The sequence below is a fragment of the Coffea arabica genome, chromosome 9c (assembly GCF_036785885.1).
Source record: "Coffea arabica cultivar ET-39 chromosome 9c, Coffea Arabica ET-39 HiFi, whole genome shotgun sequence".
Classification (NCBI taxonomy): Eukaryota; Viridiplantae; Streptophyta; class Magnoliopsida; order Gentianales; family Rubiaceae; genus Coffea; species Coffea arabica.
In genome coordinates this window covers 40,259,182-40,284,432 of record NC_092326.1, presented here as the reverse complement: position 1 = coordinate 40,284,432, position 25,251 = coordinate 40,259,182, and the positions used below count along the sequence as shown (strand labels likewise).

Below are 25,251 nucleotides of genomic sequence, written 5' to 3'. Positions count from 1 at the left end.
ACCTTTCACATATTCATTTCTCTTATTTAATTTTTCAAAATATTAATATTTGAACTTTATCTTAACGAGTACCCACTTATTCTATTCAATGCAACTTTTTTGAAAAAATAAAATACCCGAGTCACTTTTTACGAGTGCTCGGTAGGCATCATTTAAATAAAACTAATTATGAACTGTCTAAACAAATATTTGTCATTATGATTTACTATCCTATCTTTTAAGCACCAAAACTTTTCATTCTTTCATTCTTTTTGGAAAAAAAAAGGTGTAAATTCAGACCTTGCTTATCAATGTTTGCATTGGAGAGGATAGCCAGGCACATAATTTTCATATTAGAGAGGATCTCGTGGTAACTTTCCTAGTACTAAATTATTATTATTTTTAAAATTTTCTATTGCATGATAAGCAGACATTTTGTCATTTTTAATTATACTTTTATTTTTTATTATTTTTTATCTTACATACATTACATTATCAGAATCCTAAATTTTTGTTTCTTGAATAATTTTATATCCAAACAATATATTATTTTATTTTTAGTAAAATTTTTTCCAAAATTGTGAAGGCCATTACTTTCTACCAACTTAACCAAGTTTGTGCTCGCAAGTTTGAGTATATGTATATATATATATATATATATATATATATATATTTTACTAGTAAAATTACATATATTCCTAATATTTTATTATTTATTAAAAATATTTTTTTTATTTTTTAAAAAATAAAACAATTATTTTTAAAAATAAAAATTATTATATTTCAAGCTCGATCTCGACTCAAATTTGATGGGGGTGTTTTTCAAAAACTAGTTTTTCAAATACAATAAAATTTTTTAAAAAGTACTCTAAAAGGTAATTTAAAAATTAGTTTAAATTTTTTTAAAATTTCTAAAAAATTCTCAAAATATATAGTAGAAACTCTTCTACTATTGGATTAGCTGTTTTTGAAAAACTTTGCTGTAGTTTTTAGAGTATATTTTGGAATATTTTTAGAAAATATTTTGAGATATTTAAGAGCAAAAGAGTTTCTAGAATATATTTTGAGATATTTTTTAAAAATTTAAACTAATTTTTAGATTACCTTTTAGAGTAATTTTTAAAAATTTTTATTGTATTTGAAAAACTAGTTTTTAAAAAACACTCCAAAAAAGGTGATCCAAACAGAGCCTCTATTATAGCAAAATTTTTTAAAAATATCTTCAAAAATAATTAATTCAAACGAAAAAAATTAAGTCAAAACTCCGCTCGACTCTATTCATTTGCAATTTGCAGCACTACTTCGGACACAGGAGGAGCAGGTGGACAACGACCAGCCTATTGGAAAGTCACCAAGACGCCAACACAGACGTGTCTTCCAACGGTTTCCTTTCCCAAGTCTCAAACTCCAACAAACAACGCCCAAAGTAGTCCCCACCGCCCCGCTTGTTTTTCCCCCCTTTTCTGATTTCTTTCCCCGCAAAGAATCCTTATCAAATGTTAAAGAAGAATAGAAGATAAAAAGAAAACAAAGAAAGCTAAAGGAGAAGCGTATTGGCAAACTACTCCTTCCTTCCCCTTCACCTATCTTTCCCTTTCTCGATTTATTCCATTTTCCCATAAACAAAAGAAACCCCCCACTTACCACCCACATTCACTTTTCACATTCCCTCATCCTTTTTTTAACGCAACCAAGATGTACGCTATTGGATATCAAGAGCATTGTTGAGTCTTTTATCAAAGGATAAACATCGACTAGATACAGGGCCTTTTTTCTTGTTCCCTGTTTTAGTCATTAGCGTTAATCAATGGCAGAATCATCAGACAATCACTATGGCCCTGCTGCGAAGAGTAGTAGTTCAGGGGAAGTTGACGTGGACCATGAAGTGGAAATTGTTGAAGAAAATGGAAAAGCTAGCAGCAATGTAAATGCATCACCCCGGTACAAGGATAGCATTGGCGATCATTCTTTGAGTTCCGCAGGTTCTTTCTTCTATTTTTGCCAAAAGGGCTACTTTTAAATTCGTAGGAAGCATTTTTTTTTCCAGGGCCATTTTGTATTTCTGATCATATATGCTGGTTTAAGATTTTAGAGTGTCCTAATTTAGTGAGTATGAATAAGAACAGGTGAATCTGTGAACCGTTACGATTTTTATTTTTGTTTCTGCCAGTGATATGCATGTAATCCCATTGATTCCGATGGTTGCGAAAAAAGTGTTCTGCAAAGCTTATGACAGTGGTGCAATTGTCAAAACCCCTGTCCCTTAAGTATGGTTTGAGTTTTGACAGGGATGATCAGTCCTAAATAATAAACTGAGATCACTAGGTATGGCAGTTTGTAGGTCGTCAAGTAGCTATTGATACTGTAAAATGTGTCAGATAGTTATTGTTCCGCATGTACATGTGCATCATCATGTATTGGGTCATTGGTTTTTGATAGTTTTAGTGTTTGGAAGAGTAATTTCTTGGAGAACGATACAGATCGCAGCTTTCTGTGATAGGAATCATATCATCTAGTCAAGAGGTGTTCCCAGTGGCCTTGAATTATTAAATTGTCTCTTCGGCAACAATGATATGTTTAGGAAGTTTCTTTTATTCTTTCAACAAGCAAAAACGGATTGCTGGAAAACTTAGTGTTAGCACGATGATACAAGGTGATCGTAAATGAGGTCTATTAAGCAACACGATGAAGAATTGAAAGTGATTCTAATACAACATATTCATAGAAATAGGTTTTTGGAAGCACTAATTCATTATTCAACTCAGCTTCCTCACTTGATCAAGAAATTTTATGCTTGTTTTGTTGGATTTTGTACATTTCACTGTGCGAATTTAGCATATTGTCTAAACTTATGCACTCTAATTAGCCCCGATTTTCTGATTACATTTTGGTTTCTTAAGCTGATCCAGTGACCACACTAAGCCACTGTTTGCATTCTTATTTTGCTCGATGTTATCTGGTTTTCCCCAGGATCCACTGCCAAGAATTTGCCTGAGCAGAATCTTGCATCTGTTGGAGACTCAGCAGTGGAAAATGTTAACCCTACTTCCAGTCAACTTAGCCGAGCTACAAAGCTTGGAAAGAATAATGGTCTTGGATATTTGGCCTTGAAGCTTTTTGATGAAAGATTTCCTCTAAAGAAAAAGGTTGGTATAACCTGATAACTGTAGCTTGTATTCCTCAATTGATTTTTTTTAAGAGGCCCCTGTACTTTCCTTTATAATTTCTAGTCTAATTAAGGATAAACTTCCGGGCACTAGTTGTTTTTTGATTGAGTTATCTTGTACTTCTTCAGGTGGTTATTTAAGAAAATTGAAAGTATGATGGACTAATAAATAAGGACAGGGAGAGTGGTGACATGAAATGCTTAAAATGGATAGTATAGTAAGAGGAAAGTTGAATAGAAAGAGCAAAATAGAAAAGAAAAGGCAAAGTACATTAGCAGTTGGAGGAGGGACTATGATCTAAGCAAGTTTGAAAGGAAAGTTATGGGAACCATATTTCTAATTATTTTTTTTCTAATTAATAAATCCTGTTTTCTCTTATAAGTTCTATTAGATCTTTTTTTCTTTCTTCCTTGTTTTAACTTGTGTATCCATGTGCCACTTGGTAGTTTGTTATCAAGGATTGACCTTTATGTTCCAGATACATATTTCTTTTCCTGGAAGAATATACCCTCAAATTGTATTTGAGCATCTTCATTCCTTATTGCCTCAGTTGTATGAGTAACATGCATGTTTAGGGAGAAGTGGTGGGGGTAATCTCCAATAGGAAACAATTCTTTCATGAAATAAGCTGATCATATAGGTACTTATACATGAAAATAGTCCTGAGGTTGAATATCTTGAGGTGAGAACCATGATACTTAAAGTACATGACTAATTAACCTAGCTCATAAATGGGGCTTTAGATAGATTTGTAAGAGTACAAGTAGGTAACTAGATTGGACTCAGCAGCCAGAATCGGTCTAAATTTCCTTCAATGACAAGGATTACTGTTCCCTTGACTCCTATAAGTTAAAACCAATTATGTCGAGAGTTGACGAGTTGATTGTTTCATGTTAACAATAGATAAAGGTTAGTAAAGACTCTTATAATCACAATGGACATCCCTTCTTTCCATACGAAGAGTCTTCTTGCTTGGAAAGGGCCCTATGGCCTGTCCCTTTGGATCCAAAGGCTATATTTTTCTTCACCATTTAATGGCCTTTCTGCAAATATTATTACCTCTTTCTCCATTAAAAAAAACATTTTTTTTTTCTGAACCCACATTGTAATGGTTATCATGCAGCTCAAGTTGCTGAACCGATTTGCATCTGTTCAAGATGATGGAACCGTGCAATTTGAAGTTCCTGGAAACATTAAACCCCAAGCTCTTGATTTAGGTACTGGAGTTATGTATGATGGATCTAGAGTGGAAGAATCTACCGGTGCAGGAGATATACAAGACCTACCTCCATTGCAAATTGTTATGCTTATAGTTGGGACACGTGGAGATGTACAACCCTTTGTTGCCATTGGGAAACGTTTACAGGTAAGTTGTTTCTTTTGAATTAGAACAGGAATATACATCACAGACACATTTTGTAATTTTGACGACTTCCTTTTGAAAAATATCGGGGCCTCAATCATGAATTTAACCTTCTGAGCGCTGCGCTATGTGCCTACCTCTTTGATTGTGTCTTCTGGCAGGAGGATGGCCATAGAGTGAGACTAGCAAGCCATTCTAATTTTAAAGAGTTTGTTTTGGCTGCTGGATTGGAGTTTTACCCTCTTGGTGGAGATCCAAAAGTTCTTGCTGGTTGTAAGTATATCATTGACATTGGGTGATATCATGATCATCTTCTGAAAAGATTTTTCCTTGTCTGTTTTTTCTTTATCATATACTAAAATGACATCTAGGCATATTTATACATGAAGAGGAAATAAGTAGGTTAAAAACAGTTTGATTATAAGTATGATTTCCATCCATTTGCTTTGGTTCCATTAAAGCCATAGTTTAGTGTGGCTCAGTCATGGAATCAGATGTAGCATGAATACGTTAAAAAAATGCCAACAAAGTGGGGTTGGAAGGTGGGATAGAAGATTGATCCTATGTGATATAGATTCCCATAATCAGTTAAGTAAATTGAACCAATAAAGGCATTCTTATGGAGTCTAGGTTTTGGTCATCTTTTGCATTTCCAATCACAAGGATAAGTTTCTCTTGATAAATAATTAGGAGGTTTGTTCTCCTCATGCGATGCAATTGGTTCAGTGCAGGTCTGTTGATTATTATTTTTCATTGCTTTTAGAATCCAACTGGAGTAACTTTTAGCCCAATCCCATTTTGTTCTGTGAAAATATAGTTTGGTGATTTTGAATAAGGAGTGGAGTGTGTTCTGTGTATGGTTAAGTCAGATAATGAGATGAATTATAATCTTGTACTAAATTGTGAGATGCTAGGACTTTTGGGATAATTTATTTAGTTTTCTTGGGATACTTTGTATCAGTTAAATCTTGGGTCCTGTGGCAGAGGAATCACAGAAAAACCTGTAGCAATGTGCTGGTTGTTTTGTTTTCTGGGAAAATTCTGTGGTAGGTTGCAATCTTTAGGGTGGTATGATGATAGTAGAATAATAGGATCTTTACACATTGAACACTGCCTTTGGGTTTTCTTGCCAACGAGCAATGTTTATTTATGAATTGTCTTATAGTTCTTATGTAGCTTTTGACTTTTTTTTTTAATATGATTAGTGTACCTCTTAGTTGTGTCACTTCTCCACAATTGTACAATTACATATTATGTAGGTAATTTGTAAATGCAGAGATGGTCACTATAGTTAAACTTGAGTGCATTTCTGAAAAAGTTGTTGCCGCTGTTTGATGTTCTTTTCCCTTTTTCATTGTATAGTTTTTTTTTCTGAATATTCAATTGATGATCGGGGATTCAATCTGTTGTTTGGTTATTGCTGATGTGTATTGCAGACATGGTGAAGAACAAAGGATTCTTGCCTTCTGGGCCTTCTGAAATTCATATTCAGCGAAATCAAATTAAAGAAATTATATTCTCTTTACTTCCTGCATGCATGGATTATGATCGAGAAACAAAAGTTCCATTCAATCCAGATGCTATAATTGCAAATCCCCCTGCTTACGGTAATAATGTCTTCTAAATTATCTTGGTCCTTGCTCCTTTATCTCCTTCCATTCATGTCACATTCTAACAGAAGATTAAGAAAATATAATTGCATGATTGTCACCGATAAATTGCGCATTCTTAACTGACGTTAAGGAATTCCTGTGTCTAGATAGTGTTTTTGCTCAACATTATGATCTTTTCTTGGATTGTGCTTTTCTGCTCCAATATTGTTTTATTTGGAATTTCTGTGATTCGTGTTTGATATGCACAAAGGACTTGTTATTGAGTTGGATCAATGTAACATTGTCTACAAACATGTTGATAGTTCTCCTTCAACTATTCAGTTCTATTTCAGGACATAAGCATGTTGCAGAGGCACTAAAAGTACCACTTCATATAATTTTCACAATGCCTTGGACGTGAGTTTTATCGACTCTTCTTTCTTTAACTCTTACCTTTCTGTACATCCTAATTTAATGTGTATTAGGGTTATTTTGGTATTGTCCGGTCCCCTATGCACTTATATCATACTGTAGCAAGATGATGGATGCTTTTTATTATGTTTGACTTCTGCAGGCCAACTAGTGAGTTTCCACATCCTCTATCTCGTGTGAAGCAATCAGTTGGATATAGAGTAAGCACAGTTTGATGCTCTTTTGTCATCTTTTATTTTGTTTATCTTTGTCTGTTTGGTTATAAGTATTTTAGATGTGGAAAGTCGGATACTTTTTCTGCAGCTATCATATCAGGTTGTTGATGGACTAATATGGCTTGGGATACGGGATGTGATAAATGATTTTAGAAAGAAAAAACTGAAGCTAAGGCCTGTCACATACTTAAGGGGTTCTTACAGTTCACCGCTTGATGTGCCTTATGCATATATTTGGAGTCCAGATCTCGTCCCAAAACCAAAAGGTCATTCTCTGAATCTATCTTCTAACATCCAAGTTCTTAATTATTTTATGCAACTTTATCTTGTAGGCAGCTATTACTTGGGCATTGGTAGAGCAATTGGAATTGTTTGTTCTGTTTCTTGTCAATGACAACTGTCCTGTTTACCCCTGCTGAATGCTATTTTGAGAAATTTATAAAAAATTTATAAAGTTTTGGCTCAAAATTGAAGCTTGCTCAATCTACAATCTGAAATACCTAAATAAGTACACCTTAAACAAGAGAAAGAGCAAGGCACAGGACCAAGAATTCACAATTGGCTTGAAGTAAAAATTCCACTGTTAATCCAGGTGAGAGGATATGTATGGCTTCAAGGCATTAAAAAAAAGCTAAAAAATTCAAGTATTTGCAGCATCAACTTTACTCTATGGACCCACCCGAATAATGTCACTAATAGAAAATTTTAGTTGCTTATCATACAGCAAAATCAAGAGAGAGTAGCCATGAGACCTGCAAAATCCAGATCAGTAGTTCTAGAAAAGTTTGAATGATTTGAATGTCTTGAATATCTTTGATATTTTGGAATGGCTTTACCTGCAATTTCCTTAGCTTTGTTATTAGCATTATGTTGCATCTACAACCAAAGTTGCTGGATGCGAAATTGAAAGACTTACTGTTGATGTGCTAAAAATGATGTGTATTCAAATAATTCAATGTTTGAAAGTTATTTAACACATTATATTTGGCTCTCATTGCTTCTTTTTGCTCTTTTCTATACTGTATGCTTTATCTTGTTCCTATTGGATAAAATACAATTGGACTCAGATAACTCTTTTATGATATTTTTGTTATAGTCCATTATTGAAGGAAGTTGTCATTGCTTTTAGTTTCTTGCATTCTTGTTGGGGAAGTCTAAAGAGGCACAACAACAGAAGCTGCTATTGCATTAAAGTTATTCTGATTTGTTTTGTGTGTCTTGCAGATTGGGGACCCAAAGTTGATGTAGTTGGCTTTTGTTTCCTAGACCTTGCATCAAATTATGTTCCACCTGATTCACTTGTAAAATGGCTTGATGATGGTGAAAAGCCTATTTATATTGGCTTTGGCAGTCTTGTGAGTTCTATTTCTAATCATTATATATTCTTTTATCGCATCGTCTGATGGCTATTTTTTTAATTTCATTTTAGTTTATATTTGTTGGTAATGTGTACATAAAAATACTTGAGATGAACCTATAAAAGGTTGTTATTTTCTTGACCACCCAATAAGTACTCTTAGATTGCCCAAAGTACGAAATTGATGTCTAGAGTCAGTGATCAACTAGGGAACTTACTAGCACTCTCAATCCTGACATTATAGTAGATTAATACATGATCTGTACAAGAGACAGCTGCTTCTTAATCGTAAAATACTTGCACAAATAGCTATATCAAATAGGAATTGTCTTTATAAGATTTCCAATGAGTTTTATATATATAAAGAAGTCGATTGTAAAGAATCCAGTGGAATAATTTAAACAGACTTGTGCTGGAGTTCATTCTCTGGGAAAGCAGAGTCAAAATTACTATAATAAAAAATGCTAAAGTAGTCAAAATAAATGAATGCGTTCAAGAAAAAAAATGAATTGGAGAAAGCTTTTTTTTTCGAAAAGGAGGTCTACTTTCCTTCTTTGGCTGCATTTCAGAAGAGTAAGGCTACTTTAATTTAACATAGCTGTCTGTCTAGAGTGGCACAGTGGGTTGAATAAGAGCACATTTATTGATGCTGCACGACTGCTTAGTGAGTGAATTTACTGCAATGACGATGTGGGGCTCATTCTAATGCATGACTATTTGTTCTCAAACCTTTTTGAAAAGCGATGTGGGGCTTAGGTTCTTAAAACTGCCCATTGCTGTGATTCAGTATTGACAAGAGCCCTGGAACTTGGAAGGGGCTTTACAGGAGCCCATGACACAAATTGAAGTGGCCAATGAGTCCATGAAACTGGAAAGTGCCTCAGATTAGTTCATGTAAAAGCTGGAAGGGGCTTGACATGAACATGATGAGCTGAAGTTGCTAGTAAGGCCTCGTTGAGTTATAAGTTAAGAAACAGCAGAACCCTCGAGAGGAATGAATCTGCAAGGGAAAATTCCGAATCAGTTGTAGACTTGTGGACAAAGAGTTTAACTAACACCCAGCTCTGATACCTTGTTAACAAGCCCACTCAAAGCCAATTGATAATAAGTGGATTGGCACAAGACCTAATTAACTCGTCTTAAACCCTCGGAATAATGTGGGTCCTAGTCTCTAAACAAGGACAAACACTGGGTACTAAATTTTCTCATTTCAAAATTTTCTGAGTCTCCTTTAATATGAGCTTAAAGTCACAAGCAAGTCCTCCAGCTTCTAGTCTACTCATAAAATGTTGATTCATCTTGGAGGAATATGAGTCATTTGTTCAAGCATTCTGAAGATGCTGAAATTTCCAATATATACTTAAGTAGCTTTCAGCTTGTGCCTTTTTTCCCCAAGTTTGTTTTATAAGAGGTTGTCCTTTACTTTTTAAACTTTGTCAACACACATACACACACATATATTGAGAACAATTACATATCCATATCAGCTTCATAGAGCTTAATTCTCTCCTGTTTTGATCATTTTTATTTTATTTTTTTGGTACAGCCTGTACAAGAACCAGAAAAAATGACTGAGATAATTGTTCAAGCTTTGGAAATGACAGGACAAAGAGGCATCATCAACAAAGGCTGGGGTGGTCTTGGAAACTGTATGTTGTTGCCTTATAGTTTTTATTTATTTTTTTAATTTGGGCTATATGTATCCACCTTTTGGTTTACCCTAGTCATTTGATATCTTTATCCTGGGTACATTAGCCCTTTTCTTTTGTCCTCCATAATCTTACCAACTCTTTCTTCTTTTTTCACTTATTTTCATTTCAGTGAAAGAACCAAAAGACTTCGTGTACTTGTTGGACAATTGCCCTCATGATTGGTTGTTTGTAAGATGCGCAGCTGTGGTAAATCTTCTTTGTAGTTGCTCAGTATTTGATCTTGTTAAAGTTGGAAGAGCATTCATCTGTGGAAAACTTGTATATATAGCTTGTTTGGTCATATGAGATTACATTCGGCATGATGACACTAACTCATGGTTTCAACTGATCAGAGTCCTCATGCTAGGCATCATCCCTGTAATTGCTTATGCTACATAGTTTTGAAATTCTTGTGTCAGGAATTGTTGTTAAGGCTAGCTCTTTTAGTACAGCATGGAACGTGATTGATAATATTGCTGCCTTGCATTTGTACAACTTCAGCTGTTTGTTGGATTTTCATTTGCTGAGACGTGACTCCGTAGTACTGGTGGTTTTTAGTGCCTGTTCTTTTGTTTTTAATAATCTAAAAGCTGTTCTGCAATGATTTTATTTTCTTTGGCTTCAGTTTTTAGTTTATTCCAAGCTGGAAAATGTTGATTCTTAGAAGCAGTCCTTGAGATGCCTTGGTTTTCTCAAAACAAAAATATTGATTCAATTCACTAAACAGCTTTTCCAATGATCACTATCATTAAGAAGCTTCAGAAAAGCCGAAGCAAATGAATTAATGCCCTAATCTTCTCTTGTTACATTCCCTGCTCATAAATGTAGTCTTACCTGTACTGCTAGTTAATAAACAACTTATGGAAAGTTGAGTCTAGTTTAAGTTTACGTTGTAGAATATTTTTTTTCCATATATGTAGCTCTCTTACAATTGCTACCTTGTATTCTGTTTTTGCACAATCTTCAGGTGCATCATGGAGGGGCAGGAACAACAGCAGCTGGTCTTAAAGCTGCGGTAATTCCTGTGCTATATACCAGTTGTAGTTTTTTGCTTTTGGAGCTTACTCATTTCTTCCTTAATAATACAACCTCTAGTGCCCCACAACTGTTGTACCATTCTTTGGAGACCAACCATTTTGGGGAGACCGTGTTCATGCCAGGGGTGTTGGTCCTGCACCCATTCCTGTGGATGAGTTTTCACTTGAAAAGTTAGTTGCTGCAATCAATTTCATGCTGGATCCAATGGTAATGAGAAATTCAACCATAATGATTGAGTTGCATGGTTTAATGCCTGTGCTCTGTAGAATGTTCTTTATCTGTTTCCTTTTTTTTTTTTTCTCTTTAAGGGATCTATTTTTTCCTCGAACATGAATGAAGTTTTTAGCATATTGTTTAATAAATGTGATCCATATCATATACATCAGGGATCTGTGATACCCAAGCCTCACTTACTACACAAACAACAATAGTTAAAGAGTAGTTGGCATATTATGTACCATCTCTTTTTTCTTCCAAAGTTTCCTCTTATAGTTGTCTTAAAGGATCTAGGGTCAATTATGGTACATCATTGATTCCATATTCAAAGACTTCATTCTTGTGCTTTTGAGTATGATTTTTCAGCCTGAAGTTCTATATTGGAAGGTGTTTAAGTGAAGTGTAGGATGGGTTTATATTTATAGTAGATGATTTAAATGCACTCATTTGAGATTATCTGCTTGGTTGAAGGCATTTGTCTATTTAATTTGATAGCTTCAACGAAAATTGATTGCCTTGTATTTGGATATGAGGGGTTATTTTGGATGCAAATTATGTAAATATTGTGAACAAATTTGTTATACTGGCTAATGGTTGTGATGTTCAACTTCAAAATCTGGCATGTCATCTCTTGTTTAAAAAAGGTGATAATTCAGCAGAATAAATTATTGTATGAATTGGAAGCATAGATATCCTTGAGTGGTACATTAGTTTTTAGGATTCTGTTAAAAGAGAAATAGCGTTGGATAAACAGAAAATGAATAAAGTTCTAAGATATACACAAGTTAGCTATTTTCTTTCCTTGTGTGTGCATGCTATGAAACTTTCTGATGATGAATAGACAAGGCTAGTTATTTCCCTTATTGATGTGTACATGCTACGAAATTGCAGATGATGGTACACGTGCTAACTGCAAGTGTATTTTAACTTAAGAGTGTATTGATGTCATTTTTTTGGTTGATTCATGTTGCTTGGCAACTGTAATTATAGTGCTCATGTTGCCTATGTGAAATTCGACATCCAACTTGTCTACTTTGGTTCTTTAGATGGAGAAAGAAATTCAACATGACACCGAAATTTAGATGTCTTGTGACTACGGATAACCCAAAAAACATGCATAATATGCCCTTAAAATAGTTACATACATTAAACCATGGGATAATAGAATTACAGGCTGAAATATTCAGACTTAAATTGTAATTTTTGACACACGTCCTACCAAGTGTCCTTCTGAGTCACGAGTCCTCGCAAAAGAATAGACAAAATTTGCTGTTATCTCACTTTGCTTTTCCCATACCCTTGCCAAAATCCACCTTGATCATCATTTTCCCATTACAACGTCTTTGTCTGTTAAGAAGGAGAAACAGAGGACAGCAGAAAGGGACTTAGAGTAAAAGAGAGTTTCATTTCCATTTTCTTGAGGACAGGGAGATAGCCAGAGGGTAGCTGTGCCGCCATGGGCCTTACTGCTGAAGAAAAGGGAGAGGATGGAAGATATGGTATCTCCCGCCACAAATTTTCCTCTAAAAGCTATAAACTGATCCAAGATGGGATTTTCATTTTCTTGAATTACTTCTAAAAGACCATTTCATGCCTAAATCATTGAGCTTGAGAGGTTGAGCGTTAACTAGATTTTCAGAGGTTACGGTATTAAAACCTGAAACGATGAACATTTCTCCAGTTTTAAATATTCAAGGAAGTTGATACTTGTCATCCTGTTTGTCACGTGTACAAGAACAGTGTAAACGGGTGAACTGCTTGTGTATGTTATTTCTAGTAAAAGATAAGCAGTCTTTTCTCTTGTTGAATTGGAGTTGGATTATGTTGGAAATTATGGCTTCTCTGCATGATTTCATGTTTTAATTGGTGGAAATGGAAGGAGACGTTTATGCATGATGCTGCTGCCTTATCAAATAGTGTCAGGCATACTTTTGTTTTGTCTCTGGCTGACTACAAAACATGCGGTCTAAAAATCTCCATTCAGAATTAAATGTTTTTATATGTTATTGTTACCTAGATGAATAATTTTCCTCTGTTACCAGGACGAGATGCTTTTACTGACCAAGTAGAAGAGCTTAATTAAGGGGAAGTTGCATACTGCCTAGCAACACATTGGATATTGACGCTGCGTGTAGTTGCACCATACGCGTGGATGTGTTAAGCAGTATAAAATTTTTACTGGAGATTACTTTAAGCTGAAGTTGGGACAAGAAAAACTGTCTGTCTGTACTGCTTTTAGAAAGAAGATGTCATAAGCAAGTACTTGATGCTAAAAGCTTAGTTTAATATTAGAACATAGTCCAAGAATTTTTCTTGGTTGTCTATCTTTGTGAGGCAATAAAGAGAATTTAATCACCCACTTCTTGCAGGTTAAACAACGTGCTGTCGAACTAGCAAAGGCAATGGAAAATGAGGATGGGGTAACAGGAGCTGTGAAAGCTTTTTACAAACATTTCCCTCGTAGGAAATTGGAGGCCGAGCCTGAGGAACCACGAAAATCCAATTTGTTTTCTCTTCGAGGCTGTTTTGGTTACTCGAAGTCCATCAGATGAACCTTCATGAGTCTAAAGGCGGACTATATTCTGCTTCAGTTCCTCCTATAAATTTTCAGTGAGTGCACTTTGCGGCTTCCAGTCACTTCTAGATGGAAGTTGAATGCGGACAGATTACATGCACACCGTCAATGAAGAAAAGAAAGGAAAGCAAGAGAATGAGAGAGAGAGCAAGTGGGAAATACCTGGAAGTGAAATATTGTAACATCTTCGCGATTTTTGGTGCGACTTCAATAAGTCAAGAAAGTCTTTTAGGTGTAGAGAATGAATTGGTTTATCTGGGTGTACCTCTTTGTATATGTAATGTGTAACATATTGATATTCGTGAACAGTTCAAACAATGGAAATATTTGGATACTTGTTTTGACAGTGCAGTCTCTCTCCTTTGCTACCATTTCCTTTTGTTGGGGGAGAATGATAGTTTTGCTTCTGTTGTTGCTGGGGATGTGGCTTTTGGATGTTTGTCTGTCGAAAATGCCTTCCTAGCCTAATTACTGCAAGTTAACATCTCTGAAGTGGCAGGCATATACGTTCTCAATGCAAGCAAATGCTCCATGGTGAAATAGTCTGAAAAGGTGGCAGCTACAATTGAGGAAGTCGAGCTCGATAGTGGATTTTGAAAAAAATGCCACCAACATGAAGCCTAGGGCGCAAAGCATTCATAGGCCTTAGGAAGTTCAAGCAATAGATGAACAGCATAAATCCTTAAATTGGTGCTTGTCTGTTGTTTGAGTTGTAGGCAGGTTTTCTTTTTTCCTTCTTGGGTTTTTGGCCTGGATGACAAGGTCGGAGGTTCTAACGGCACATTAAACATGGTTTTTGACGATTAGAAGTGGATAGTTTAGCAAATTTTTTGCCAGGTTTGATGCACAGCTATGAAGGAAGATGAGCATCAAAGGGATAGCGAAGGAACATGGAATTAGGTATTCCAGAGGGAAATGTTGCTGTCTCTGCCTATTTTCGTTCAGGTTCCAACTTTTTATGTGTTAATTTCATTTTGTACTTTTTAATTATACGTCGATTATCACTTTGGTTTCTAAACTTTAAATTGATGCATTTTAATACCTAATGTATAAAATCTGTTCCACTTTAGTTCTCAAAGTATAAAATTTGTTCCATTTAAGTATAAAATCCGTCACACTCCCGTTAACGATTTTACTTAAACGAGACAAATTTTACTATATTTTAAAGTTTATAAACCAACGTGTGAAAATTTAGATACAGTTAAATGATACAAAATAAAATTAATCCTTTTCTATTCCCTCACTCATAGATACAGCAAAAGGGGATGACACTTTTCAATTTTTCTATTCTGCAATATTTTCCAAGATTGTATAGACCACTAGTGTTGATGTTACTCCAGATATTAATCGGTGACAATTAAAAATGGAGGAAATTCTGAAGCCAGCCAATCACTCGTAACATCTTCTGTTACAATAGTAAGTTGTCTGATTGGTATTATGTTTCATCTTATGTTCTTGAATTGTACCAAATTAGGCGATCCTTTTGGTTGTGAGGATGGATTCCTGTCTCAAGCAGCTAGTCCTAGCGGTTTGTTTGTCGAGGACATAATCCTGTAGTTTTCTTCTTAGATGCAGTTCTCCAATGGACTTTGAAGGATTTTCAACTAGATGCTTTGTTCACCTCTACAAGGAAATGGAGTGAAAAGGCAGTAGTGCACCAACAGCATAAAATCTTTCGTTTTGTTTGTCTGTTACTTGACTCGTGGGCAAGAATGCAGCAGGCTCTGTTTTCCTTTCCTTTTTTTTCTTAAAGTTTTTTGCTTCGATTGTGGGTTCGAAGGCCCCAAGTGAGAGATCCAAACGTGTATTCTTTGCGCTCAGAAGTTTTTCAGAACTTTGGGTGATGAAACGTGAGTCTGTAGAAATATAGAGCAAAGAAGCTTGGGGCAGCGGTAGATAAACTGAGGAAAAATAACGATCCTGGCGAAGCAAATGGAGGATTGATCGACCTAAATAAGCTATTGTTAGATGAATTGATACAAATACTAGCTGACTGGAGAAAACAAGAGGTTTTTTCGTTCATCAAAATCTAGATACAAGATTTACAACTACAAAGGCTTCAAAAGCCATCATACTGCATAGACTTTCTGCATTTGGTGATGGACTTGGCAGCAGTCACAACTCTTTTCCACCTTCCCTTGACATTATCACGCTTGCTGCGCAACTAATGATGCCATTGGATTGGATTTAGGCGTGAGAGAGATGGGGAACATAGCCTTTCTCAGCCAGAAATTGGTTCGCCTCGAAAACACCATACGTTGCAAACGTACACAAGCAGAGCAAAGGTAGCCTTTTCTCATCCGGTACTTGATTCACCACTTAATATGCGATTTGATGTTGCAGCCACGAACATTTGGAGACTAGGAAACAGAAGGGGAAACTTCACTTTTCTGATCGGGTGCTGTGCTGATATCTGAAACGTTCACTGAAGAATCGCTTCTCACCGCCGGTATCTCCAATGTGGGGACTATAGGAGGCCTCATCCTCCTTGTAACGGTCATCTTCAAGCCTTGTGTTGTGTGTATTGTTGCCCCTGTAGTCATTTGAACCTGCAGACAACTCAATTCATGTAAACATGTATTTGATTCAACTTCACAAATTGAGAGTGGATGATCAGATAAACTTCCAAGCAAATGGAGTTCGATTCTTAGCAACATCCAGTTATTGTGCTTCCGAATACAGAATTGAATCTCTGTGAAGTTGCAAAAGAGAACTCAATATAACTTACAGGAGGAGCTCCAACTGCCATTTGAAAATTGAAGCGTTGAACAAGCATTGAAACTGCAACTATGGTCTGTTGATTAAAGAAACATCGAGATTACAACCAAAATACAGGTATAGTTTTAAAAAAACAGAGATAGCAGGGCTCCATCAGGTAAAGAAATCATGTATCGTGCTGTCAATATCATCTACTGACTTACAAGTGAAGTACTTGACTAAAAGATTACCTCAAAGGAAGCAAACATGTCTCCAACACACTTTCTTGGTCCCCCTCCAAATGGCAAGTAGCTGAAACCGTAATAACATGAGAAAATAATTCTAGCTTCTCAAAACACGGTATGTATGCATTTAATGAGAAGCAGAAAAAAGTTGCTAAGAATAAATTGACAGAAACTAACAGCATACCATTTTAGTAGCCATTAAAATACCAGACAAAAGTCTCTTTATCAGGTATAATTAATTACAAAGCTTTCAATTTTTTCTCTCCTAAGTCCTGAGAGATATTCATTCCAGAATTCCAACTAAACCAATTTCAGGGCAATTGATCCACTACTGGTTGATGTGAATTACCTCCTCTCTGCATACAAGTGCTTTCTAGCATCCATAAATAACAGATCACACACAAATCCCAGAGAGAATCATACACAAACATGTGCTCGTGTTTGGCAATAGACATATCAATGTATGTGCACAGTTGTATTTATCAGCAATTGTCTAGTGTAACTTGTATTCTCCTATTTATCTGTCATACCCATGAAAATGGAATCAATCCCCAACATGCATCTGCGGCTTATATTTTCTTCAAAATGAAAGAAACATGCTCATTTTCTCACTTAAATGGGGACCTTCACAAATTTTGAGCATACACAAGTACAACTGTTTAAAGCTGATAATTTCCAGGTGCCCTAAAAGTATCAGAGCTCCATGCACATGTTAGTCCCTCAACGTTTTTCCAAAAATGGATGTCATGCTGTTTCTGTACAGCCCAATCTCCTAAACTGTACCAGTCATTCCTCCATGAAAGAAAAACGCAAATCATATAACATAAAATAAAATAAGAAAATATATAAAGCTTAAACGATGAACCATAAGCAGCAACTATCACAAAAGAATTCATCAATAATAATAATGATGATCATGACGATAAAACCTTGAGCAGGAAGACTACATAGCCACAAACAAGTGAATTTACCTGAAATCCTGGTTGGTCTCATTTGGATTAGGTCCATCCAGAGGCCATCTTTCTGGGTTAAATCTCTCTGCTTCTTCCCAACGTTTGGGACAATGATGCAAGTTCCAAACAGAAATAAAAATATCTTCACCCCTGTATCAAAAGAGAGAAAATATTCTTCAATTCTGTGGATACATCATGAAAATTGTCCAAGAAGACTGAAAGTGGAGGAAGCAACACTGGCAAACTTATAAGCTGAAACCATTCAGAAGCCTTTTTATTATTTGTTGCAAAATCAGGTTAAAAGCAAAATATTACTCTAAATTAGTGTTGAGAAGTTTGTGCAGGTTAAGATATCACGTGCCAGAATTTTAATCTTGGTCTTTTCCTGTATTTGTGTCCACTTGTAAAGGGAAGATCAGTCGAGCAGTCACAAAAGCTTAGATTTCACCAAAAATGAGAACCAACATGTCACAACCTGGGTGCAACAAACTTGTATTGAATTAGGAGAAATTCAAAAATTTTAGCCAATTACTATTGATGAGTGTCAACCACTAATCTCCACCCTTTAACTCTGTCATCTGTCTTTAGAAATGTAAAATGCATTGGTTCCATAATGCAGCCTTCGGTAAGAGTAAATGTTAAAACAAGAAACAAGCATAATTTTGGATCTCCCAAGGAAATAGATAGGAGATGTATCAGATGTCTTGAACTTGTCACCAAGCCTTCATTTGGATTTCTCCCAGATTAGCTCACCCTAGGATCTGGAGACTGAAAAATTTTGTTCCAGCTAAAGCACCTTATCACACTTAAATGCAAGGAAATAGGACATGCAAATTTTCACCAGTTTGACTTTAACATTCCTAGGATGCCAGAAATCATATTACAATGGCAGGATTACAGAGGTAAACTAGTGTATATGTCTAAAAAAATCATAGTAAGTGTGCCTACAGCTCCAACAATGCCAGACATAATGGAATTCAGATATGAATGGATCAGAATGTTGGAATGTTCCTTTGAGGCTGATTTTTGCCCTGCATTTTTTAAACAACTAAACCCAAAATAAAATAAATAAAATTGATTTAAGCTGACCTATAAATAGAATAAACCAAATACATCCTAGTCTCTGTTCTTTTATTGTAAAGTTAATTTAAGCTGACGATCTATAATTGCCTTTTATCTTGTGCAAAGTAAAGAATACCTAATAAATACAAATCCTGCATGCCTTGGGTCCACGAAATAACAATTTTGGCTTAAAAAAAATGAACAAACAATTTTGACCTTCTAATTGGGTACTCTCCAAGCATGTCATTTTCAAGAGAACGGCGGATTAAAACTGGCGGCTGTGGATAGAGTCTCAAGGACTGCAAAATGACAAAACTAAGACAATAAGAAAAAAATCCTGCATACTACCCAAAAACTGGTTGATTCTTAATGAATTACAAAGAAATGCTTCTCACTTCATTAATCACTCGAGTTGTGTATTTCAGTTTCTTCAGGTCTTCCATGGTTGGAAACCGATCACCAAGAACTGCATCCGCCTGAAACAACATTTTAAAATATAAGATATCGATCTATTATTGTTATAGCACTTATATTATTAGTTAAAACAGAGATTGTGGAATTTAATGCAGCCACAAAAAAATCCAAAGTTTCAACCTACCTCATTTTGAAGCTTGGCTAGCACACTAGGTTCCTGCAGTTATTAGCCCAAGACACAAAAACAACTATCATATAAGCTCAACCATTGTAGAAGATAATTTAACATTGGCAAAGCACAAATTTACTTTCAACAGTCATGGTTAAAAATTACACATTTAGGCAGAGATGTTGTCTTGGCAGGGGGAGGAGTTAGAGAAGAAATAACCAAGAGAACCAAACTTGTAGCTTTAACCAAAACTGTATAAGTTAAGCACTTACCAGAACGAAGCAGCAATGGAATGGAAAGATATTACAGAATTTGTAGTTAATAGTAATTGTGTGGCATATGCTTCTCAAGAAAAATACTGATTAACATTATGTTGTTATCATCTGAAAAGATGTACTCCAAATTCTCAAATTACCTAACTTCTAGGAAAGTTTGTTAATCAACATAGTCTGCATCTGTAAAGTTCTGAATATGCCCAAATTGCATAGTGATAGCTGTACAACTACTATATGAAAATAAAATTGCTTCTTCACTTCATGGACAAACACATTTCAAAGAAGTTGAGTAGTAAAACAAATAGAATAAAATAAAAACCTTGGAAAGAAGATAAAATGTCCATGTCAGTACTGCAGCAGATGTCTCATGCCCAGCTATAAGCAGTGTCATCAAATCATCGCGCAGTTGTTTGCTAGAGACCTAATACTTAGTACATGAGAACCTTTGTAGAAAAAAATAATGATGCAGTAAACATAATAACAAGGCACAAAAGATGTTTACATCGTCGCCAGATGCTAGCAGAAAATGAAGAATACTAGGATCTTGTTCATTCATGTACTCCTCATGGAACTGCAACTCTTCTTCATCTACCATTCTCTGCAATTAGTAAAGATACAGATTTAAGAAAAGATGAATTAGTCCTGAATAGGTGAGGTTCTCTAGTCTACTTCAAGATATATAAGTTGCATTGGGTCCACGTACTCGGGATAAGAAGACCTCGTAATATTCTAGAACAACATGTACTTGGGGTGTAAAGACAACACCAAAGTAGTTTTTAGCATACACCAGCAGTTTTCATGTTAAGCCAAACAAGGCAGAATAAGCAGCTTGCAAATCCAGCATGAGCTACTAGTAGCATGTGTTATTTACTTAAGTATATTGGAAAAGAAATACATGCTCGAGAAAGGAAGAGAAAAGAACCACTCCTGTGCCTGGACATATAAGATACATCTTAGGAGGCGTTAAAAAGATATTTGCTTCTTAATTCCTTTGATGTGTAAATTCTTCCTTATACATGCTAAGAGGTCTTAACAAGTTATTTGTCTCTCAAATGCTTTGATGCATAAATTGTTCCTTTCACTTCCTAACCAAAAGTAAAGGGTGCACAAGCACAATTTCCAAGCACGGTTAAGATGATTTATATTTTGTTATTGGAGCCACATACAAATTAGCTAAACCACTATAGCCATCAAAAGGGTCTTAACCCACACTATCATCTAATCATTACAAAAGAAAAGCATATAAACTACAGATTTGTTGCTGCATCAGGTGAATCCTGTTTCCACAAAAAGCATCAAATACTACATATGCTTTTTTTAGTCCTTGAATGATTTATCTTTCTTACTAACACACTAATAGAGTTTTTCCCATTGCTGATCTAAAAGTAAGAGAGTAAACGCAGTTTCTCCCTGAAGTTGATCACTAAAGCAGATAGTGTGAAGTTCGTTTACCTTTTCTTAAATAAAATTCATCTTCTTTCACCCTAACTATTATACATACGAGAGACATGAATGATGCAGGGAGAAATGCTGCCATGAAGAAGCAAAAACATGAAAGTGTGGATAATTTATTCGAAACAGAAAAAAATGAAGGTGAAAGGACAACAAGATGAGAGAAAATTCAGAACCACAATAACTGGATTAACATGAATAGATTGCAACAAAGATGAGCCAGTTCTGAAATCTGTAAACTACTACAGATGAAACTGAAATGCAGGAAATAACAGGATTAACATGGATAGATTGCAACAAGACCGTCCTTTTCCGAATCTTGTGAACTACTATAGTTGAAACTGAAATGCTAAAAAGAAAAAAAAAAATTGCCCAATAATTGAGAAACTGTTATAGTATAACTAAGCACTAAATTAGTTTAAAAGATGAATGTTGTTTGAATTTGACTTTGGGGTTACACATAAGGTTTTTGATTATTTTTTGGACCTTTTCTCTCCTATGAATTAATGAAAACAAGGAAGCAAATCTGAATGCCTCAACTTGATTTAATGATTTTTTGGCTCTGTTGAACAGTTGAAAGTAAATCCCTGAACAGGCAATATACAGCATGTCAACATGTCAAAACCGAAATTATCTTTTTGGATTTAAAAAAAAGGTCAAAACTGAACATGCTGGTACTGGAGGTTCTGTATACAAGTAAGATCACACTCTGCATTATTACCTATGAAGTCTACAGTGATACCAGAGAAATAAGATAAAAAGGATGAAAAGAATTTTAGCAAGTTAAAAAAAAAAAAGACTATAAATCACAAAAATAACTTTACCTTACAAATTGCAATCAGATCATTCAGTGTGTCATTCACTAGCTTGAGAGCAGCGTTAACCTTCTTTTGCCTAGGTGAAATATCTTTCCAAATGGGAATCTCCCATACAGGAATTGGAGCAACACTTCGATCCTCAGCTTCTCGCAGTACAGTATATACAGCCTGTAACAATAGCAGAATTCAGACACCATAAGTCCATCAAACTTTGAAAGTCTTGAGAACAGGACAATTTCTTCTTATCAAAGTTCGGTATTCATGCCCTTAGTTAGGATGTTGAAATTTCATGTTATTTTCCAGCAAAGCTTCTTGATTTAGCAACACAACCTTCAAGCAATACAAGATACTTGTAATAGAAGAGGATGTGAATACCTCAACTATTCCTGTATCAACTTTTAATGAATCAAAATCATAATTAAATACAGCTTTCCCGATAATATCCAATGTTAGCCGGGAAAAAAGCGATTCCATTTCTACATCCTCGCCATTAGAAGCTGCTTCATCAAGCTCTCTGCAGAGCCTATCTGTTGCTTGTCCAAACAAACTGATCATTGCAGCAACATACTGCACAACACACAATTGAAAGAGAATCAGCAGTGGAGAAGCCTCTCGCCAAAGAATAAACCCAATGCAAAGTTTGGCCAATGAAATTGAGCAGGATACCAACTGGCAACAACCGGCATTGAAATGGGAAGAACAGACGCATAAACTCCAGGATACCTTTTTATGTAAAGCGGGGACTATAGCACGTCGCCTAACACGCCAAACCTCCCCATCAGCAGGTATGAGTCCCTTGCCCATCACAAATTCCAAAATCTCAGCGAGGACGCCCTAGTTATCAAGAATATCGAGGAGTTAATTTCCCTCATTAGTGCAATGCTGATTTTCCACGTTCATCCTTTTTTCTTTTCACCCTAATGATTCCTTTTTTTCCCTCAAATTCAGAAATAGAAAATGAAAAAAAAAAACTAAAAATAAGAGAAAGGTATTTCAGTTGCTGTCACCTTTGAATAAGCTTTTGAATTGTCCTTCAGTATATGTTTGGCAATTGATGGATCTGAAACAATTAAAAAGGACTGCAATAGACAAATTGGGACCAATGAGACACAAAAGCTGCAGAGCTAACAGCAGTTTATATCTACACAAATAAATTCAATAACCACACTATACGGCAAAAGACAAACCAAAAGATTTTACAAACCTTGGGACCAAAGGTCAACCTAAAAATCCCGCCATAAGTGAGGTAAAGCTCATAGAGAGGAATGAAGAAGGCCTCACTCCGGATTGCACTAACCGATCCTTTTGCCTCTGGAATCTTTGGATAATCATCCGCAGGACCTATCTTCCCGAACAAAAACTCAAGAATATCTTTAGGCAACCCCAATTTCAGTAAAGAATTCTTGAGCACTGACGGAAATCTAGTCCCAAACAACACGCAAATAAATAAACAACCAACATTAAGAACAGAACTCCACCAGAAAAAAAAAATCTGAAAAGATGGCTTCTTGATAACATAAGCAGCATAAACAGCAAACTCATACAGACCCACATGAAATATGAGACTACATCATCTTTGTTTTTTTTTCTTCCCAAAGAATCAAAGCTGAGAATAACTACATTTTACAAAATTCGTTTCCAGGTAGGAACTCTAACGCACAATGTGCAACTGATCCTTAAACGAATACATTACCCGGATTTCTCAACTGTAAACTCGCCAGCAGCAATACGGGCAGACAATTCAGCTCGCCTTTTCTCTTCAATAATCTTCTCCACACTCTTGGCGCCGTCCTCCACACCTCCACCTCCACTACCAGGCCCTCTTCCATCCCCATTCGAGTCATAAGCGCACCTAATCACAGCAAAATTTCTACAGCTCCCTGCACAGACAAATTCGCACAACAAAAACAAAGACCCCCCAAAGAAACGAAGAAAATAAGTGAAATACGAGACGATATAAGCATACAAACCAAATAATTCACCATCCCATTACCCACCATTTGACTTTGAAGATGACGCAGGTGGAGATAAAGGGTCCACAAATGTCGGTCTGAATTTCTTGTTAGTTGGGAGTTTGGGCTGCAGGGAGTGACCTGAGAATTGAAGCAGAGGAAGACTTGCAGCAGCAGCCATTAGGAGAATTGTACGTATGATGAGAATTCTGCGAGTCTTGATAAAGTCGAAAATACAAGAAGGCAGACAAGAAGGCAGTAGTAGACTAGTAGTAGCAGAGCAATGACAAGAGAGAGTGGGGGGCTGGAAGTGGGGCTGCGGTGGGTCGGTTAAACTTACAATATACAAATGTGAAATGTGGCGGCATCGGTATCGCACCAACTGCAAAGCCACGGAAAGGTATCTTCGGAGGGAGAGTGGGTCTATTGGTGATGATACCGTTTTGACGTTCCAGATGTGATGTCTCACGTGTTGGGTTAAGGGTATTTTTTTTTTTGGAGAAAAAACAAAACTCCAAAATCATGAAAATGGCATTTAAAATATTTTTCTTTTTATTTTTTTTGTGGTGAGTAAGAAATATAATAATGAGTTTGTTTGGATAAGAGTTTATTTGGATTATTTATTTAAAATAATTACTGTAGCACTTTTTGTGATGTGATGTATGTAAAATAAAAAGTAATTGAAAAGATAAAAAGGTGAATGGAATTTATGAAATAAATTATTTTACTACACCCAATGTTAGTAGGGTTTACATAAAATAAGTCAAGTACAGTCGGAGAGTGATACTCTATCAAATCATCCTCTATAATACAAATAAGTTTTTAGAGATGTTATATCATAAATTAACAATAGATTTCGTTATAAATTAACTGTTCGTGTATATACTGGTTCGACTGGATATGTGTTTGATTTCAAATTCAGATTACGATTAGTTGTTATACATATGATGATGATGATAGTGTATTTGTCGTTAATGTATAGAAAATTAATTATTTGTTAAATGGATCTACTTCTAGTTAGTAAATTAGCTTTTCTATTAGTTTTAGTGAAAAAAAAAAAAGCTGCATGATCTCCACGTTTAGAATGATCTTTTACTTTTTCATATGTACTAGTGCTCATGGCTAGGCCTGTTAACGGGCCGGGTCTGGGTCAAAATTCTTTATTTCGGATTCGAATTCGGACCCGGTATACCAAATCGGATCCAGATTCGACCCGTTTACCCTATGGGTCTTTTATTCTATGTTCCGGATCCGGATCCGGATCCGACGGGTTCCGGATCCGGATCCGAGTCTACTCGAAAAAAATTATGAAAATTTACAATTTCTAATAAAAATGAGAAAAAAATATATTTGTACACTAATTTCTAACTAATACAAAAAAAAACCAAATAAGTAAATAAATCAAATTGACTTTACTCAAATACATCACCCTAATCAAATTATATTGATAAATATACATATTTTAAATTATTAATCCATTTATTTCCGGATCCGGGTCTAATACGGGTCGGAATACTATATTCCGTATCCGATCCATTTTTTTGTTTGACAAAACGGATCCGAATCCGGGTCCGGGTAACGAAATTAAA

The 25,251-nt window shown here is 35.6% G+C and overlaps 2 protein-coding genes across 3 annotated transcripts; one reads left to right on the top strand and one right to left on the bottom strand.

Moving 5' to 3' along the window:
• The first annotated feature begins 1,415 nt into the window (after positions 1-1,415).
• LOC113710678 (sterol 3-beta-glucosyltransferase UGT80A2-like) lies at positions 1,416-13,971 on the top strand. 2 transcript variants are annotated; one of them, XR_011820963.1, is made up of 15 exons: positions 1,416-1,961; positions 2,950-3,125; positions 4,270-4,512; positions 4,671-4,782; positions 5,946-6,116; positions 6,455-6,518; positions 6,676-6,733; positions 6,837-7,014; positions 7,973-8,103; positions 9,652-9,754; positions 9,927-10,003; positions 10,764-10,811; positions 10,892-11,041; positions 13,093-13,309; positions 13,420-13,548. XR_011820963.1 is itself a non-coding variant. In XM_072064439.1 (14 exons), exons 1-14 carry the CDS (start codon positions 1,787-1,789, stop codon positions 13,600-13,602), a joined length of 1,869 nt encoding a protein of 622 aa, XP_071920540.1. In that variant the 5' UTR covers positions 1,425-1,786; the 3' UTR covers positions 13,603-13,971. The 2 variants fall into 2 exon arrangements, 1 of the variants encoding a protein (XP_071920540.1); XM_072064439.1 differs by lacking the exon at positions 13,093-13,309 and having other exon boundaries at positions 1,425-1,961; positions 13,420-13,971.
• Positions 13,972-15,546: 1,575 nt separating this feature from the next.
• Positions 15,547-24,065, bottom strand: LOC113710429 (protein LUTEIN DEFICIENT 5, chloroplastic-like). Its single transcript, XM_072064438.1, has 16 exons — positions 23,708-24,065; positions 23,404-23,590; positions 22,915-23,131; positions 22,718-22,789; positions 22,434-22,544; positions 22,086-22,277; positions 21,717-21,878; positions 19,943-20,038; positions 19,760-19,861; positions 19,181-19,213; positions 18,978-19,058; positions 18,799-18,881; positions 17,539-17,670; positions 16,574-16,634; positions 16,354-16,419; positions 15,547-16,174 (listed from the first exon to the last, which is right to left on the bottom strand). The coding sequence occupies exons 1-16, from the start codon at positions 23,841-23,843 to the stop codon at positions 15,986-15,988; spliced, it is 1,920 nt and encodes a 639-aa protein (XP_071920539.1). The 5' UTR covers positions 23,844-24,065; the 3' UTR covers positions 15,547-15,985.
• Between the last annotated feature and the right edge of the window lie 1,186 nt (positions 24,066-25,251).